This window comes from Manis pentadactyla, chromosome 5 (genome assembly GCF_030020395.1).
Source record: "Manis pentadactyla isolate mManPen7 chromosome 5, mManPen7.hap1, whole genome shotgun sequence".
Lineage (NCBI taxonomy): Eukaryota > Metazoa > Chordata > Mammalia > Pholidota > Manidae > Manis > Manis pentadactyla.
Window position 1 is genome coordinate 164,913,477 of NC_080023.1, and position 18,298 is coordinate 164,931,774.

The following is an 18,298-nucleotide window of genomic DNA, read 5'->3' on the forward strand; positions in this document are numbered from 1 at the left end:
ATTTGCTCATTAATAGAAAAGGTCCAAACTTACTCCATTCTCACTCTTTTCCCCTCCCTATCTTGCATGCTGATCTGCTCTGATCAGACTAAAATACAACTCCAGACACCACCTTAATAGCCTCCAGGCCTTTGCACATGCTGTTTATTCTGCCAGGAACTCCCATCACCTGCCTACGTCCCTATCATCTTTCTCAGCTTTAACATCACTTCCTCCAGGATGCCTCCTCTCCTACACCAAGGCCAAAGGAGTTCAAGGTGGTCTCCAGTAGTTTTTTCAGTTGCAGCACTGAGCATGCCACATGATCACAACCTGTTCTGAGTTCCTGACCAGACACTGTTACCTGTTCACCATTGCATTCCCCAGTACCCACCACTTGACACTTAGCAAGTGTTCGATAAACACTGTGTTCTTATAAGAACAACTGAACTATGGCATATGGTTTGATATAAGGAAGAACTTCCTAATAGTCACAGTAGAATAATGAGAATGCAAAGCCTCACAAGGTAATGAGCTTCCTGTTCCTGAATGTATACCAGCAGTCTGATGACCATCTCCCAGAGGGCTATAGGGAGATATCCATACAGAGTCTAACAGTAGTGGAAAATACAAGACGTCAGATCTAGTTCTGGCCCTGTTTATATGACCCCAGGTAAGCCCCTTCCCCTCACTTAGCCTCAGACTACCAATCTGTAAAATGGAAGTGCTAGACCAGATTTCTGACAACACATAGTTTTATGAACACCTGCTTTGTACACAGACTTGCAAGGCCTATGCCAAAGCACAAGTTAATATTCAGCCAATATTTGTTGAGTGTTGAATGAATGAAGTATGTCTTTTTTGCCCTAACACCCTGCCTATAAGATGAAGAGTGGGTTAGAGCTTTGAAATTATACAGACTTGACCTTCAATCCCAGCTCCCCTATTTCCTAGCTGTATATTTTGGGAAAATTAATTTGCCTCAGTTTCTTCATCTTGGAAGTGGACTGTTATTGTCTAATAACAGCCTCCTCCCCAGGACGTTGTAGAGTTGAGATGTGACCTATGTAAAGTGCCCAGAACAGGATGTTGGACACAGTGGAACTCAAGAAATGAGAGTCCTGCCCTTTCTGCACACAGGGAGGTCAGGGAGTCTTTTCCATTCAAAACTTACCCCCCACATCCCTCTATCCTGTGCCATTCATGAAAGGTAGAAGCCACAAGAGATTTTGTTATATAACCAACAGTATCTGCCCTGCTAGGGACTGGTATCTAGGCCTTCTGATAGGAAGTGACAATAAATTCTTCCTGACCTACTGCTACCCTCCGGATAAAAGATAAAAGCCCTGCAGAGGAGTTACTGAGATTACCAGGCCGTGCTTGGGAAAAGAAGAGGATGTGGAACTCAGGAGACCTGGGCTGCAAGGCCTTACACTCAAACCTCTTCCCCTGTTTGCCTACTTTCTTTGTGTGAAGCTCAAATGAGATTTGTGAACACTATAAAAACAATAATCATTATATAACTGGTCATTTTGTCAGCCCTTGCTCTGTGCCAGGCACTGCACCAGGGTCCTCACAAAAGCTGCAAAATTAGTATTGGTATTAACTGTTCCTGTTTTAGATATGAGAAGACCTAGGCTTAGCGAGGTCGGATTCCAACTCGGACCAGGTGTCTTCTCTTGGCCTCAGTTTCCTCACTGGGGCGAGAGATGAACTTCCTACTGTTGCATAATGACTTCAGAAAGTTAGGAGCGCTGGGTGGAAATTGGGGGATGGCTCAGCTGGGTCTCCGGGAGAGGAAGGAGGTTTCAAGGAGGGTATGAGGCCCTCCGATTGGGGACCATCCCGCAGGAGGCCTGGGGCTGGCCCAGGCCTATCCAGGATTCCCAAATCCGTCCTGCAGCGAAGGGCCCAGGATTCCCGGGCGACTCCAGGGAGCAGGCGGGGCCGGAGGCGGGGCGGCGGCAGGAAGGGGCCGGAACGGCGCTTGGAGCGGCCTGGGCCGGGCGGAGTGTGGCCGGCCTCTGTAAGCCGCCGGGGGCTGCATCGGGACCCCTAGGCGGCGGCACGCTCCCGAGTGTCCCCACGGGACGCAGGAGGTGGGGACGCGCCAGTGGGATAAAGAGACGTGGAGAGGGGCCCGGGCCCTTCCCGGGAAGGCCGCACTAATCTGCGCGGGTGAAGGGAGGGCGACGCGGGCCGGGACCCGGACGCGCAGGACCCCCCAGCGGGCAGGGGCGGGGCCTCCGCGGCGCCCCTCCCTCCCCCGGCCCGGGCCCTCCCCGCCCGGGGCCCGGGTCTCCCTCCCCTGCCGGCCCGACCTGGTGCCGCGCGCTCCCCCCGGGGTGCCATGGCCTCGCGGCTCTTGCACCGGCTGCGGCACGCCCTGGCCGGCGACAGCCCCGGGGAGGCGGCGGCCGGCCCCGAAGCCGAGCAGTTCCCGGAGAGCTCGGAGCTGGGGGACGACGACGCCGAGGGCCTGTCCTCCCGCCTCAGCGGCACCCTCAGCTTCACCAGTGCCGAGGACGAGGACGACGAGGGCGAAGAGGGCGACGAGGAGGTCGCCCCCGACCCGCTGTCCCCCGGTGACGGAGCGTCGGGAGAGGACGCAGGCGAGTGCGGGAGGTCAGCGGCGAGAAGTCCGGGCAGGGCTAGGCCTCCGCCCAGCCGCGTTCCCGAGGGCATCCGGCGCGCTGAGCTGACCCGGCCCGAACTCGGCCACCTAAGTGCCCCAACCGCCCCTCGGCAGTGTGACCTTGAGGGACTCAACACCTCTCTGCGTCGTTTACCCTTGGGTCAAATAGGGGAAATCACGCCCATCTCAGGGCTGCTGCAGGCCCTAAATGTCAGGGACCTGGGATACAAACGGTAACCAGGTGGCAGGGATGTTCTAGGGGCGGAGTTATTTAGAGCCCACTGTCTGCCAGGCACCCTGTTTGGCCCTCTCTGGCCCCCCAGTTTACATTTGCGTGAAATGGGGATAAACCTGTCACCTGTTGGGAGGATAAATGAGGTCATGGCACATGGTTTATGTCCATCCCGGCCCCAAGCCCGCTGAGGTAACTGGTCTTGGGTTCATGCAGAACGGAGCCCTCCACCCGATGGGCAGCGGGGCAGTCAGCTCCTGACCCGGCAGTTGCAGGATTTCTGGAAGAAGTCCCGGTACACCCTGGTACCCCAGCGGCTGCTCTTCGAGGTGACCAGCGCCAACGTGGTCAAGGACCCACCCTCCAAGTACGTGGTGAGTGAGGGTCCAGGCACCTCTGGGCTGTGAACAGTCCCCAAGTCTAATGAAAAGTAGGGTAGACTCCCAATTTCCTGGGAGGCTGGGGAGGCAAGATCTGACTGTGTAATTATAAATGGCTGCCCCATTTTACAGACGAGGAAACAGAGGCCAAAAAGGGGACAGGGCTTAAACAAGTTCTCAGGCAAATATCTTAGGTTTTCTGAGGGATTATAGACTTCCTCCTTTACTGGTTTTGAGATTAAGAGAACTGGTGTGTGTGTGCCCCGCCCTACCCAGGGTTTTGCAAATTGTAGTAAGATAAAGATACTCAAGAAAGAATATTATCTGGGTCAGACGTGAACCCAAGTTGCATCAGTTAGTGGTTAAAAATACGAGTTTTGGAGCCAGACCTTGATTCAGATCCCTTACTTCCAGTTGTTTGACTTTAGGTGCATGTATAACCTTGATGACCTGGTTTCCTCTGAGCAACAGGGCTAATGCAGAGGATTGATGAATTAAATGAGACAGTGTTCAGAAAGCCCTTAGCATTGTGGCAGCATTATGAAGGTCTCCATAAAATGGTAGTTCTATTATGATTACTTAACTTTGGATGGAAAATGCCTGGGATCTGGGGCCTGTTGTGACCTTACAACTTACGTGAATCAATTCTTGAGCACCCACCCTGTACAGAATAATCTTGTCCTTAAGGGCTAGATTTAGGGGGTTGGGGTAAAGGGCAGTGTGGGGGAGGGCCTGGAGACACTGATGTAAAGAAGGACGTCTCTGAGGTCCTGAGAGGCAGGTCTGCTCTCTGCTCTCACCACCCTCCTCCATCTCTGACTCAGCAGAAGGGGCCTGGAGCCCTGTCCCACATCTGGACCTCTCCACTCCTTTCTGCTGCTGTCAGTAAACAAGGGCCACACCCATGGGGTGACTGCTTCAATTTGAGCAGGGATTGACTCCAACGAGCAAGTCTTAAATGCAGAAGTTCTGGCCTGGTGTCAGGCACAGGAAGGGGGTCCCAAGGATCAGTTATCAAGTTGCAGCCAAGAAATAAGGAATGTGGGTCTTTCTCTGAAGAGAATGACAAGATAAGAGTAGGATGGCCAAGTGTGCCCTGGCCTGTGTCTGGGGAAACAAAGCACCTCCTTTGTCCAATGGGGACCCTAAATCCCGATTTAACTCCTGGTGGTTAAGAGCACAGGGTTTGGAATTAGGCCGGCCTGGGTTTGAATCTCACCTGGGCCATTCACCAGCTTGTGACCTAGCATAAGCTTTGGAGCCCTTCGCCTCCTCTTTGAGCCCACTTCCTCTGCTGTCAGACAGAGAGAGGGAAGGATACCTTCCTTGCACTGCTGTTGGGATGATTAAGTGAACGGGGGAGACTATAAATTACTCAGCACAGCACTCAGCATGGGGTAGCTGCTCACTTAATGGAGCTCCTGTCATTACCCATCTCGAGGGGACATAACAAGGACGAGAGATATGCATATAAAAATTTTTTTGCCAAAAAAGTAAAAAATAAAAACCAGATGACTATATGGGTTTGTTACAGACCAGTGTCCCTGAAGTGTGTTGGGCAGAAAACTGTTTTCCTCTAATGTTAATAAATGTGCCTTAAAACAAGAAAAGATTTTGCAGTCAATGCTCTTTGGGAATGCAGAGCTGAATGAGAGTGAAATTAAGTTTCTTTATGGTTAAACTTTTAAACCTTAATACTGATGTGCACTGTGCAATCTTTGTGCCGATAAAGAAAGCAAACTTAATTAACCAGAGGTGTCTATAACATTGGCAATTTCACAGAACAAACTCAAGGAAAAAATCTGGGTTTGGTGTTAATATGCCTTTAGCATCTAACACTTGCTAATCCCCCTTTTAACCCTGTTGACTCAGCATTATTATAGATTAATCCATATCGTCTCTCAGATGTGAGGGAAGACGCTTTGTGGTCATTCTGTTCTGTTTCCCAAACACCAGTCATTGGGGTACCACCTTCATGATTCTTGTTGTAGCTAAATGCTACTTGTATCATTCTTTGCGTAGTATTTTTCTTTAAGTAAACCTTTTTTTCCCTTAAATTTACATTTAAAAGGCAATTTTATAACACTACTGTATACAGAAAGGCTCACTAGCCATAAAGATAACCATAAAAATAAAAGCAGTGAAAACGAAACGGTCTCAATTAAACCCTGCCTGGATGCTATTACATAAAGGCCCTGACCTGAGATTTCATTTTATGGCTTTTTTCTAAAAATGGAGCTGAGAAGTGTTGGAGAAGTGCACTTTCAAAAACAAACCAAGAGCTTCTCAATTTGTATTCAGAAAGATTCGAGAAAATTAAGGGGAGGGAGGCAGGGGCAGTCACCTCCTCTCTCTTATTTGTTTACTCTAGTACATACCACCTAAAATCCCAGGACCAACATTTGTACATTTCCCACACCTGAGTAAACACTGACCTGGGCCAAGGCTTCATTCACTGAAGAACGAAGCAGACCCAAGAGGGGGTCTGACATCACATGGTGAGGAAATAGCTGACTTGGGGTTAGAACCTGATTCTGAGTCCTGTGTACTTTTCACAGTGAGCACTGCAGGCTCGGAAGACTCCTCCAGGTTTCTTGTGGAATAACCTGGCTAAGGGTGGGGGCTCTGTCCAGAGTAGAACAAAAGCTCCAAGCTGGTCCTGAAGGTTGGCTCAGAGGCCCAAGGAGTCAGCCCAGGTTTCAGCTCACCCCTGGTTTCCCAGAGGGGCTATCAGAAGAGCTTACTGCCCAGGGGAGTACCCCCTGGAAGGGGGAAAAGGATAGCAGCTCCAGGTACTGAAGCTCATCTCTGTCTTTCTCTCCCTGTGCTGCCTTGGGCCTGGGTCATTTCAGACGAGCCTCAGGTAAGATGGGACCGGGGTCTCTAGCTGCTGCCCAGCAGCTCCCACAGCAGCTCCTGGGCACGGTCTCAGGGGTGAAGGGAAGAGGTGGGGGAACAGAGCTTCAAATGTGGGTGTAGGGAGGGAAGTGGGCCATGGGTAACTTGCACCAACCCTGACCCACACCCTCCATGCAGCTCTACACCCTCGCCGTGATGGGTCCAGGGCCATCAGATCACCAGCCAGCCCAGATCTCTCGCCGCTACTCAGACTTTGAACGGTTGCACCGAAACCTGCAGCGGCAGTTCCGGGGCCCCATGGCTGCCATTGCCTTCCCTCGTAAGCGCCTGCGCCGGAATTTTACTGCAGAGACCATTGCCCGCCGCAGCCGGGCCTTCGAGCAGTTTTTGGGCCACCTACAGGCAGTGCCTGAGCTGCGCCATGCCCCAGACCTGCAGGACTTCTTCGTGCTGCCTGAGCTGCGGCGGGCACAGAGCCTCACCTGCACTGGCCTCTATCGTGAGGCTCTGACGCTCTGGGCCAATGCCTGGCAGCTGCAGGCCCAGCTGGGCACCCCCTTGGGCCCAGACCGCCCTCTGCTGACGCTGGCTGGGCTGGCTGTGTGTCACCAGGAGCTGGAGGACCCTGGGGAGGCCCGGGCATGCTGTGAGAAGGCCCTGCAACTGCTGGGAGACAAGAGCCCCCACCCTTTGTTGGCACCCTTTCTGGAGGCCCATGTGCGGCTCTCCTGGCGTCTGGGCCTGGACAAACGCCAGTCAGAGGCCTGGCTCCAGACCCTGCAGGAGGCAGGCCTGACCCCTACGCCACCTCCCAGTCTCAAAGAGTTGCTCATCAAGGAGTTGCTGAACTAACCTTGCCTAGACTTAAGGCCACTGTGGGGAAGGCACTGCCCCAGGTTCAGCGTGGGGAAGCACAGTGAGGACATGGACAGAAGCTGGGAGGCTATGGGGTGCGCTGGGAACCTCTAGAAGTTTCACAGAGAATTTGTAGCAGATGGAGGAAATATGCTGTTTCTGTTGAGCTGGACTCAGGACAAGCTTTGGCTGGGGTTGCCTGGGATGGTGCCGGGAGCAAATCTGATGCAGCATCTCTAGCTTCTGAGTACCTGGGGGCAATGCTCCAGGTCAGTGGCAATGCTACCTTTCTGTGGGCCTCCAAGCCAGCAAGGCAGCCTGGCTGAAAGACCAGGGACTCACCCTCTGGAGTCCTGGAGTTGATGGCTGGAGAGAGGGCTGCAGTTCTTTGCCCAGGGGAATTAAAGGCCCGCAGCTCCAGCGCTATCAGTCTCTTTATTGGATATGAGGGACAGAAGGCCCAGCCTTGATTGTAACTCCTGCCTCAGGAGTTGGGGGAGGAAGGGGGATCCCTGAAGTCCCAGGCCAAGCTCCTACCTCTGGCTACAGCTTGTTGTTTGAGGCCTGGGGCTCCACTCGGATCACACCCTCCTGAGCACAGGTCACGGCCAGGACCCCGTCCTGACGCCAAAGCCGCCCATGGACCAGCCCCCGGCAGCCACCTGTGGGTGAGAAGGGTGAGAACAGCTGCTTTCTCCTTCAGCACAGCCAAACAAACTTCACAAAAAGGGAGCAACCCAGGTCGGACTGCCCCATCCAAGGGCGTGCTGAGTACTGAGGTCACTCCCAATCTCCAAGTGCTCCTTTATGTTCCTGTTATGGTCAGTCACTGGGGGCAATTCCTCCCATGGGAACTCCATGTAACAGTTTAAAAGCACTTTCATACATCTACTGGCTTCCTCAAAAAGATCATGGTGGGAGTCCTGAGAACAGTCAGATTGGCCAAGCAGATCTGCCTCACCTCTGGCCACTTCTGTTAGGAAACCCATCAGTTCCCTTTATAATAAATCAAATTAGGCCCTCCAGGCTGGTAATTCATGAAAAACTCCCACCCCCACCAGGAAGAAGGGGCTTCGAGGTGGGATGGGGAGGACCTGGGGCCATGAGGTCTGGCCACCATTCCCTCCCCACCCAGAGACTCTCTGTCTTGTTAGGCCTTGGGCCTGAGTTTAGAGTTTATGAAGGGAACTGCTGGTTCCCCTTACAAGAGCAGAGCTTACTTAGATCTCACAGCAGACAGGTGAAGTGAGCCTTGCCCCTTTTTCCACATGACTCTGAAGCCTGGAGAGGCTCAGAAACTTGGCCTTAGGACACCTGGGTCTGGCCTCATCCTTAACTTCAAAGTTGTTGATTCTGTATTATGATGCTATTGCTACTTGAGAGTCCCCCTTCCCTTACGTGTTGTCCCTGTTTTACAAAGCAAGGTTCTTCATACAAAAGTATTTCCTTGGAAAGGAACCCAGGGCTCTGAGACTAGACACTGATGGATGTGTCTAGATTCCTGTCCACTGCCTACAAGGAGTGTGCAAGTGGTGAGACCCTCAGAGACTGTTGAGTGCTCTGACCCTACCCCTGACACCAGATTCATCACCAGAATCACTTAGGGAGCTTCTTAAAAATAATGGTTTCCTGCACCTCATCTAAGACCTGCTGAGTCAGAATCTTAGGGGTGGAATCTGAGAATCTGTTTTGAAAATGCTCCCCCAAGTGGCAGTCTGATGGGCCACCAGGTTTAGAAACCGCTGCTCTAATGCTGCCCTCATTTGTTCAGATGGGGAAACTGAGGCTCAGAGAGGCAATGGACTTGCCAAAGATCATACAGAGAATATGAAGGGGTTCTAGGACTAGAGCTGGGTCTCTCTGATAAACTGAATCATATTCTTAGTAATTAAGAGCTGAGCAGGTATCCTGTCCTGGATCCTCATCCTGTCATCCTGAAGACGCAGATGCCAAAGCCTAGGGGGACAGGAGAGGAAGTGACATGTGCAGTGCCTGACGGGATATGTCAGGGCAGCATCACCCCAGAAAGCAGGCTCCCTGCCACCCCATGGGCAGTGCCCTTGGCCCACACGGCCCCACACTCACCAGCCCAGGGGCTCTCGCACTCATACAGCATCCAGTGGTCGGCTCGGAAAGGGGCATGGAACCACATGGAATGGTCCAGGGAGACCATGAAGCGCACCTGGTGCTGCCACTGATGGGGCAGCAGTGCTATGCCCAGGAAGGCATAGTCCGAGATGTAGGCAGCCACGCAGCAATGCATCTTGATGTCGCCCTCCCCTGCAACAGGTTCCAGCCCCGTCAGCCCTGGGCACCTGGGCTTAACAGCTCAGGACCTGCAGGGAGGTGGGGGAGAGAGGGGCTGCCATGCACAGGTGTGTAGACTGTTCAGTACGTAAGAACACCTGGCACGTGCACGCGCACGTGTGTGTCTGTCTGTCTGTCTGTATGGGTAAGACAGGAAGGGATGGGCAGAGGGCAGGGCAAGTGAGATCTGAAATCTAGTCTTCACTCCCCAGATCTCCCACTTGGCCCTAGAAGGGATATCTTTTTCCAGTTTGTACAAAGGCACCTTATGGTTAGCAGTGGACCTGGATAAGAATCCCAGCAAGGTGCCTTGCCTTCCCCAGAAAGGGCCTACATGAGGATTATAATCACCTCCCATCATCCCCATGCCAAAGCTGAGCTGGCCCTGGTGAGAAGCTGAGGCATCTTCCCTATCATGCAAATAAGGACAGGGGCCCAGAGAGGGGAAGTAACATGCTCAAGGCTGCACAGATCAAATGATGTGCAGGCCTAGACCCCTGCAGAGTGTTTTCTTTCAGTCCATGCGCTCCTCTTACCAATATAGCCCCGGGCTCGTACCCAGAACATCTGTTTGGGCTCCATGTTCTGCAGCTGGCTCAGGGTGGGTGGGTTTACCATCTTGATCTCAATGGGTACCTCCTGGGCAGCAATTCGGTTCAGCCCCACACGGTACTTCTCTTGGAGGTCAGGGTTCCTGGAAGTACAGGGGAGAGGAACTGGGAGAGACCCAGGAAGAGGGGGAGCCTCTCCTCTGAGCTGCCTCTTCTGACCACTCCCCCACTGGGACTCCTGGCTTATCCCCTCTGGCAGGCAGGATAGGGCAATGTTTAAATCCCTTCTTTGCCACTTAACAGCGATGTGGCCTTGTGCAAATTAGTTATCTCTCTGAGCCTATTTTCCCATCTACAAAATGTGGATAATGATAGTAACCTACCTCATAAGAAGCCTTGTGGAGAAGATAAGCATATAAAGTCAACACATCATAGTACTATGGTGTACACTATAATATGCACTGTTGCGAAGCATTTCACATACCCTGGGAGACAGTGGTATCATTATCCCCAGCTGATTGACTAAATAAGCCCATTCAGTTCAAGTAGCTTGCTCAGGAAATGCAGTAGGCAGGAACTGGACCCAGGCAGTCTGGCTGCAAAGTTCATGCTCTTAGCCACCTGCCTATTCCAAGCTTTCAGGAATCAAGCTGTCCAACTTGGACTGAGCTACCTAACCCTAAGCAACTGGGAACACTGTGTCCACAGGGGCAAGAGCCCATTTCCCGAAAAGCCCCTTTGCCATGTAACAGCCACCCACAGTGCTCTTCCCGAGTATTTCCATTTTCTTCCCTAAACTCTCACGTACTATCCCACACAGAACCTTCTGTGATGATGGAACGTTCTGCAGCTGCACTGTCCATGATGGAGGCCACTAGCCACATGTGGCTACTGAGTGCTTGAAATGTGGTTGGTAAGACAGAAACAGAATTGTTCATTCTATCTAATGTTAATTAAGTTAATGTAGCCACATAGGGATAGCACAGCTCTAGATTTATGGACCTTTAAGGACAATGTCCTCTCATTTCAGCAAATGTTTTTGAGCTTGGACTACACAGGTTCTTTACTTCTTCCTCTCTGTCAATGATAGTATGACTATAATCGATGAGCACCCACTAAGTGCCTTATCTCTTACTCACTTAATCTTCACAGCAGCCATATGAGGTAGGAATTATAACTGAGAGCACAGGCCCAGAGTGGCAAAGCAACTTGTTCAAACTCCCACAGCTAACAGAGACAGAATCAAGATTTGAACCCAGGCCTTTCCCAGGCTCATACCTACATCCATCCCATCAAACTCTGCCTCTCGGGTATGCAATGCAAGACAGAGGAGCTCTCCTCACGATACAGCTCTGAAGAAGGCAGGGCAGAAATGACCACCCCATTTTTTAGACAAAGAAACAGATTCTCAGAGGCTGGGGAGTTAGGCAGAGTCACACAGCAGGTGAGCACTAACAGAAGCACAGCCCTGCCCAGAATCCTTGTCTGGCCTGTGTTGGAACCCAGAGGGCTCTTTCCCTGGCCTCAAACATTTTTCCACTTCACTGACTGTGATCCAAGTAAGGACTGTATTTTACTAAGCGGTATTCAAAATACTTAACACACACTAAGGCGAAGGCAGTGGGTCCACAGCTCTGCAGCAGGGACCCTCACTGCCACCAGGCGTTAACTGCGAGCCTGCGGGATGGTGGGTGAGCCTGAAGAAGGAGGGGGTCACTCAGAGAATGGGGAGGTGAGTATTTACCAATTAGTTATGGGAGGATTTCAGTATTTGAATAACCAGTTAAGCTGTAACAGCACCTGAACAGGCTGAATCATAAGTATATTCTACGTCACGAACCGCAGTACACACACAACTGGAAATAAAGGTTTTACAAAAGTATCCTTACCTTTACTACATACAATATACTCCAATATCTTCTTTTCTAGTGTGTATTTTTTAAAATGCTGGTCTAGATCTACTAAAGGATTCCAGGACCCACTAACTGCAACAGACAATCAAGACTCCTGAAACCTTTTTCACTCTTAAGCTCTCCCACTCTTCTGCCTGTTCCTCTCTGAGTGACCCTCTCTCCTTCAGGCTCACCCTGATCCAGCCCCCGAGGAAGTACAGGCTGGCAGCAGTGAGGGTCCCTGCTGCAGGGCTACGCTGCTGCCTTCAGGTACACAACACTGTCCTGGAGCCTCTGGGTCTCTCACCTTAAATACTGGTCAATGAGGGCCTCGTGGTCAAGCAGCTCTTCCGGCAGGGGCACTGTGGGCATGGAGAACTGGTGCTGCACGGGGCTGGGCTGTGTCTGCTGGAAGGAGGCCTGGAAGATGAAGATGGGCTTGCCATGTTGCACAGCCTTCACAGAGCGCACCGAGAAGCTCGCCCCTGTTCGCGTTCGCTCCACCTGGTACAACACAGGCACCTTGGGATCGCCTGCAGTGGGCACAAGGGACATGGTAAGCCACATAGGCTGGGTCATCATCACAATGGCTGGACAGGCACCCTGGCTACTCGTTCTCCATTCCTTTTCTGCTCAGTAGCTAGTAAGGCTGCGAAGGCCCATGTTCTGGGCATAGACACCACCAGACCCTGTCATCAAGATACTCCCAGTGCAGGTGTAACTCCCGTCAACAGAACTGAAGGGACTTGGCCAGATTCTCTGCATTTAAATCCTGGCTGTGCCACTCACCAAGCTGTGTGACCTTGGGGAAGTCATTTAACATCTCTGGGGGGCAGTTTACCCATCTGTAGATGGGGGAGTACCACAATGTTCATACCTCCCAGGACTTTAATGACAAATTAGTTCATAGTTGTGATCTGTTTAGAATATCTGGCCCGTATTAAGTGCTCTGTGTTTATTAAATAAAATAAATACTCCCAGCTTTTGTCTTGTTCCTTCTGTGACTGAGATCATGTCATGAGTCCAGTACCATTTTTCTAGATCAAGGGTCAGCAGATCTGGCCTGCCACCTGTCTTCTTTCTTGGTTTTGGTTTTTCTTGTCTGTTGTTTTTTGGAGAACAAGTAAAGGCTATTTATTCAGAGTTTAGTACAGTAGCAAGGGGGTCAGCCACCATCACTTAGTTTGACAGGCAGAGGAACAGGAAAGCTTTGCAGTGGAAAAAGAGGTTTTGGGTATGCCCTGACTGAAGGCTGTCGGCACGGGCAAGCTGTCGGCTAACTAGAAGCAGGGCATCCTAGATAATTGGTTGAGGGGGCATATTTGGCTTTCCCTCATTGGTCCTAAGTTGGAAGCAAGGGCAAAAATTAAGGAAGCTGTCAGTTATGAATCAAGTCCTGGCTGTTTGGGGCAGATTACTAGAGGGACTTGATTTGGCTTCCTGGACTAGCTGCTAGAGATAGAGGTCTGACTTCCTACAAGGCTATCGTAGACAGTAGTAGGTTGGCTTCCTGGGTTGGTCACTACCGGCTGTGGATCATAGTGTTTTTATATCTGGTCTGGCCATTCTCTGAACATGTATTCCCCCTGAAGAAAAGCCTGCCGTCTCTTCATCCTTGATACAAACAGAAGTCATCTTCAGGTGTCCGTGCTCCCAGTGCACTGGCTCCGGGTGGAGGACTATAAGCCCTCAACAACCAGGTCAGGAGGCTTTTTAGGAGGAGACAGTCTCCTTCATGTCCCTGAAGTCCTTCACTGCCTGTCTGAGTCAAGCCGACTGTGGAGAAAACCTTGACATCTAGTCAGTGAGGCATCTGGGGGATAATTTTCAAGTTTTGGACAAAAGAAACAGGTCTCAAGAAGTGTTGCTTCCTCCACCCTGATCCAAATGGGGAGCCAACCAGCACTGGAGGCTCCCTCAATAGCAACGTACACCACTGTCTGCAGCCAGGTTATTTGCTTAGTGGTCTGGTATCTGGCATCGCTAAGGAGCATTTTTATCAGAACAGGGCTGCACAAAGTCGAAGGCCTTTGAGAAGGGCATCCCAAGAGTCCAGACACTGGAGACAGCTACATGTGCTGTCTCAAGGGCTAGGAAGGAAGCCTCCCTTCCCAACCAACCCTAACAAAATCCTTGGGGTATGGCCACAATGCAGTACTTTCAGTTACTAGGGATTTTCCTTTCAGTGTGACTGAGTTCCGCACCTGTTCTTGGTCATGGTTATTAGAACAGAGCAGGTAGGTCCTGGAGGCTATTGAAGGATGGGAGCTAACAGTTATGAAGGGGTTCTGGAAGCCAGGCAACATCTGTCACAAGGTTATGTTTGTCCTGTGGGTCTCATAATTACGCAAAGTGGGTTTTATCCTCATTGAATAGATGAGGAAACTGATGCCCTAAATAACATTTTTTGGAACACAGACAAGCCCATGTGTTTACATATTCTGTTGCTGTCTTTGTTTTCAAAACCTAAAATATTTACTATCTGCCCCTTTATAGAATAATGCTTGCTGACTCTTGCTTTACATTCTCCAAGCTCTAAACCTATATCATATACTAAGTCAGACGACTCCCATACCACATTCTTCTACCTGTCTGTAGAGAAATACTTCAAAACAAAAAAAAATTAACATTCTATCCTGGGCTTTTACATGAAGAATTGATACGATGAACGGCCAAGGAGCAACACTCTGCCCTGCCCCCACCCCACCCCCAGCATCTTTTACTTCAAAATATTAGAACATCATTATTGGTTATATTTGGTGTATACTGCATATAAGGTCACATCACAAACTGGTAAGAAAGCTTCCCTTTTTACCTTGCTACCAGGAAGCTCAGAACTAGTTTGTGTACAAAACTGCAACAATATGACTTACCATATGTTAAGTCATGACTTAACAATATGACTTTGTTTTTTTGACACAATCATATCCCCCAAATCCCTTTATCACTAACCTCCTGTCCCTTGACTTTTATAGTCCTATAACAGCGGCCAATTTTTTAAAGCTGTCCTGCAGCCTTTCTAGGAGGAGGTAGGAACACAAATAATTGATGATTATTTTGACACAGTAGCATGGGGATGGCTCATTCCATGATACCCCTAGATGCAGAATTCCCAAGGAAGAGAATCCTTTCCCCAGAGCCTCAGATGGGCACCATGGCAGCTCTCCCATGGTCTAGAATTATCTCCCAGGAGAAAAGCACACGAGGAAAGCGTATGGAGCTTGGAGACACACAAACTCAGTTTCAGATCCTGGCTCTGCGTGCCTGGGGTCTGTGGGAGCTGGCTATGTGACTTCTTTGAATACGTTTTCTGAAAGGTATAATGGTGGCAGGAATGCCCATTATATTTATGAGGACTAAATATTTTTATTTATGAGGAATAAACAAGATAATGTATTTGGCTGTGCTCTGTATCCTGCACATTTTAATTATTCCCATAAGTTCATCATCAAAAAATGAATTATCATTTATGGAAGAGCAGCAATGTGCCATGCTCTGTACTCAATACTTTACCTGCAAAGACTCAGAAATCTTTGAGAAACAAGATTTCTTATAAACCCAGTTCAGAGGGATCAAGTGATGCCCCACACCCCACCCCACAAAATAAAACTGTCTCACTAGGCTAGAAGGATTAAGTATCAAAAAGCCCAGCACTTTTGGAGCTTACAACCAAATTGGAGAAATAAAGAACTCTTTTGCTCCCAATTAGCATAAAGGTAAGAGCAGTGCTGGTCCAGTTAAGTAATCAAACCCTTCACAGGCAGGGAAGGACAGACAATTAAAGGATGGGGAGTGAGGGGCATGGAAATGTAGTATATGAAAAGTTATATTTACTGTTAGAACTATTTTATATTTGTAAAATGAAGGGGGAAACCCCCACTATTTTTTTTCTTTTCTTTTTTTAATTGAAGTATATAGTTGACATACAATGTTGTATTAGTTTCAGGCACACAACAGTGGTTCAACAATTATGTTACGAAATGCTTCCCATGATTTAAGTGTAGTTACCACCCATTATTTTTTTTTAATAGGAATCACGTATCATAAAGTTCCATAAATTCTCAGCTGATGGGACTATGCAGAAGATAGTGACTCTTAAAACCGGGGGGTGTCTGCCTGAGGAGTGAGACAGGGAAGGAATGGGAGTTTTTAATGTTTGTCAAAAAAAAAAGCCCATGAGCTTTAAAAGATTATTCTCCCAATTCTGTATTTGATCCCAGGGCTGTAAGCAGCTGTAGATCACCTCCCTTGGTCTGGCCCCTCCTCCATTTTTTGGGTGGGACAAACCGAGCCTGGTGAGTGGGTAGGCAGCCTCATCTCAGGTCTCATGGTGAATGAGCCGCAAGGCTGAAACTAAGCCCGAAGTCTCTTGATTCCCAGGGCTCTCTTCTCCAAGCCAAGTTGCCTACCTCCAAACTCTAGCAGCAGTGCCAGCTCCCCTATAAGGGTCCAGCACAGTACATTCAGAGTGTCAAGAATGGGTAAAGGAAGAACAAAAGAGCCGCAGAGAGCAGTTAGGCAACAAAGCCTTATGTCGTTACCCTCCAGTTAACAAGTACCCAGTGAGTCTCAGCAGGTGTGAGGTTTAAGGATCTTCCGGGGGTGGGGGCCGTAGGCCTAGTTCCTCTCTACACTCCCCCAGGGCAATCAACTGTCCCTCACTCACTCCTCCACTTCTCTCCCTCTCTCCTCAGTCAACCCTCAAATCCAGGAAGTGGCTGCAGGGCCACCAGAGCTGAGGATAAAGGTAGGAGTGGGGGCGGAAGTTTACCTGCCCGTACAAAGTAGCAGTGCAAGGAGTGCACATGGACGTCTTCACTCACAGACTTGGCTGCAGCCACCAGAGCCTGGCCCACGATCTGACCCCCAAACAGCCGCTGGGTTGTGGGCACCCAGTAATGCCTTCCTCTGTGGGGAGAGAGGGAAAGCAGGAAAGACTTGAGGGTTGTGCCGAATCCTACCCCGATCAGTGAACTTCTAGTACAGGATCTCTGAACCTTATTGGGATTTAGGATCCTTTTGAGAATCTGGTGAAAGCAGTAGACCCCTTCTGCAGGCAAATATCCTTACATCACTCTGCATACAGCATACAACTTCAGGGACTTCTGGACTGCCCCACCCTTCTGTTGACTACGCTTTGGGATAATGAACCAATCTGATTATTTTACACTAGAGAACAGAGATCAGAAAGGGAAGGTGACTTGCACAAGATCAGAGAGCTTAACATTGCCAATTCTGGGCAGTATCTAGGTCCTTTGACCCCCAAGTCCAGAGTTTTTTCTACTGCCCATACCAGGGTAAGACAGAAGTCTCTCAACGCCTTGAGTGGGCCAAGATGAACCCCAAGAGCTGGGGGTGGACTGCATTAAGACCTGCCACTTACACCCCTCAACTGTGACAGCCGAGTTCTTCCAAGAACTAGATTTAGATCTCAAAGTGTCCTCAGACTTCAAGTCTAACCCCTTCAGTGTACAGATGAGAAAACTAAGGCCTCGGAGGTAGTAAACAGGACTGCCCCAAATGGGACCCTTGGGGAAGGCTCAACGATTTAGGTCTCCAGCTTCCCACCCAGCCCAAGTTTAGCATTTTTCATATGCTGCATTGAAACAGCCCTCCAGGAAGTTACTTCTAATTCCTCAAGTAGGGGAAGGGAAGTTAACAACAGATTGCTTCCAATAAACCAGCAGGAGCCTTGGAGACCAAAACTGTTAAATCCCCAGCTGCTGAAAGAATTTAAGTGGCATTGGGAGGGAAAATGGCACAGGACTCAGAATGAGTAATGAGCTACTAGACCCCACCAAATAGTGGGGGGAGGAGTGTGTAAGAGGAAAAGGATAGCGAACATGCAGGGAGCTTCGGGTAAGTTTTATACCTGAGCAGCTGTGTGGACAAATCACCGCCCTTTCTGGGCTGAGTTCCCCAGGCACATAGCTCATCAAGGGAGGCTGCTGAGAAGGCTACCTACGGTCACCACTTCATTTGTCCAGATTGCTAGGGATTCTTTGGGGTAGGGCTGGGCGGACCTGGCGAGGAGAGGGAGGAAGCTGGGGCAGTGAGGGCAGCTTTGTTAGGGACAAGTTCTCCTATGCAGAGCATGAATCCCGCGCAGCGCCCATCCTTGTCCAGCGGACTAGGAGCAGGGAGTTACGCGGTGACGGCAGTCAAGATCAGGAGTCAATGTCCCAATGCGGGGGCGAGGGGACGGGCAGGATGCAGCTGGCTACCTGAAGAGATCCTCGTCCAGCGGCTCGAGGTTGAGCACGCTGGTGACCAGGACGCTGCGAAGGTCCCCAGCGGGATCGCGGTCGCCCTGCCCGTCCTCCGTGGCCCGCGGCGACGACATCTTCGCTTGCTGCCCGCAGGGGACTTTGCGCTGGACGGAAAAAGCTGAGACATGGAGCTTCCGGCAGATTGTTCTAGTAACCGGAAGCCCCCTGCGGACCCTGAGAAAGCGGAATGCAGGTCATGATTGGTCAGTTTTCGGGAGAGTGTGGCCCTCTTTCTCTAGCGATTGGAGAATATGAGTGCCAGTCTGAGAATCCCGTGTGTGATTGGATGTGGTATTGGAGGGCAGAGCCCAGAACTGGATAATAAGGGCTGAGAATCAC

At 50.3% G+C, this 18,298-nt stretch overlaps 2 protein-coding genes across 4 annotated transcripts; one reads left to right on the forward strand and one right to left on the reverse strand.

Moving 5' to 3' along the window:
- The first annotated feature begins 1,938 nt into the window (after window positions 1-1,938).
- Window positions 1,939-7,364, forward strand: SNX21 (sorting nexin family member 21). Its single transcript, XM_036902143.2, has 3 exons — window positions 1,939-2,591; window positions 3,063-3,220; window positions 6,263-7,364. The coding sequence occupies exons 1-3, from the start codon at window positions 2,330-2,332 to the stop codon at window positions 6,935-6,937; spliced, it is 1,095 nt and encodes a 364-aa protein (XP_036758038.2). The 5' UTR covers window positions 1,939-2,329; the 3' UTR covers window positions 6,938-7,364.
- ACOT8 (acyl-CoA thioesterase 8) lies at window positions 7,357-18,114 on the reverse strand. Of its 3 annotated transcripts, none has more exons than XM_036902145.2 (6): window positions 17,915-18,113; window positions 16,462-16,598; window positions 11,998-12,223; window positions 9,784-9,941; window positions 9,123-9,220; window positions 7,357-7,602 (listed from the first exon to the last, which is right to left on the reverse strand). In XM_036902145.2, the coding sequence occupies exons 1-6, from the start codon at window positions 18,031-18,033 to the stop codon at window positions 7,543-7,545; spliced, it is 798 nt and encodes a 265-aa protein (XP_036758040.1). In that variant the 5' UTR covers window positions 18,034-18,113; the 3' UTR covers window positions 7,357-7,542. The 3 variants fall into 3 exon arrangements, with proteins under 3 accessions (XP_036758040.1, XP_036758039.1, XP_036758041.1); XM_036902144.2 differs by having other exon boundaries at window positions 9,026-9,220; XM_036902146.2 differs by lacking the exon at window positions 9,123-9,220 and having other exon boundaries at window positions 17,915-18,114.
- Between the last annotated feature and the right edge of the window lie 184 nt (window positions 18,115-18,298).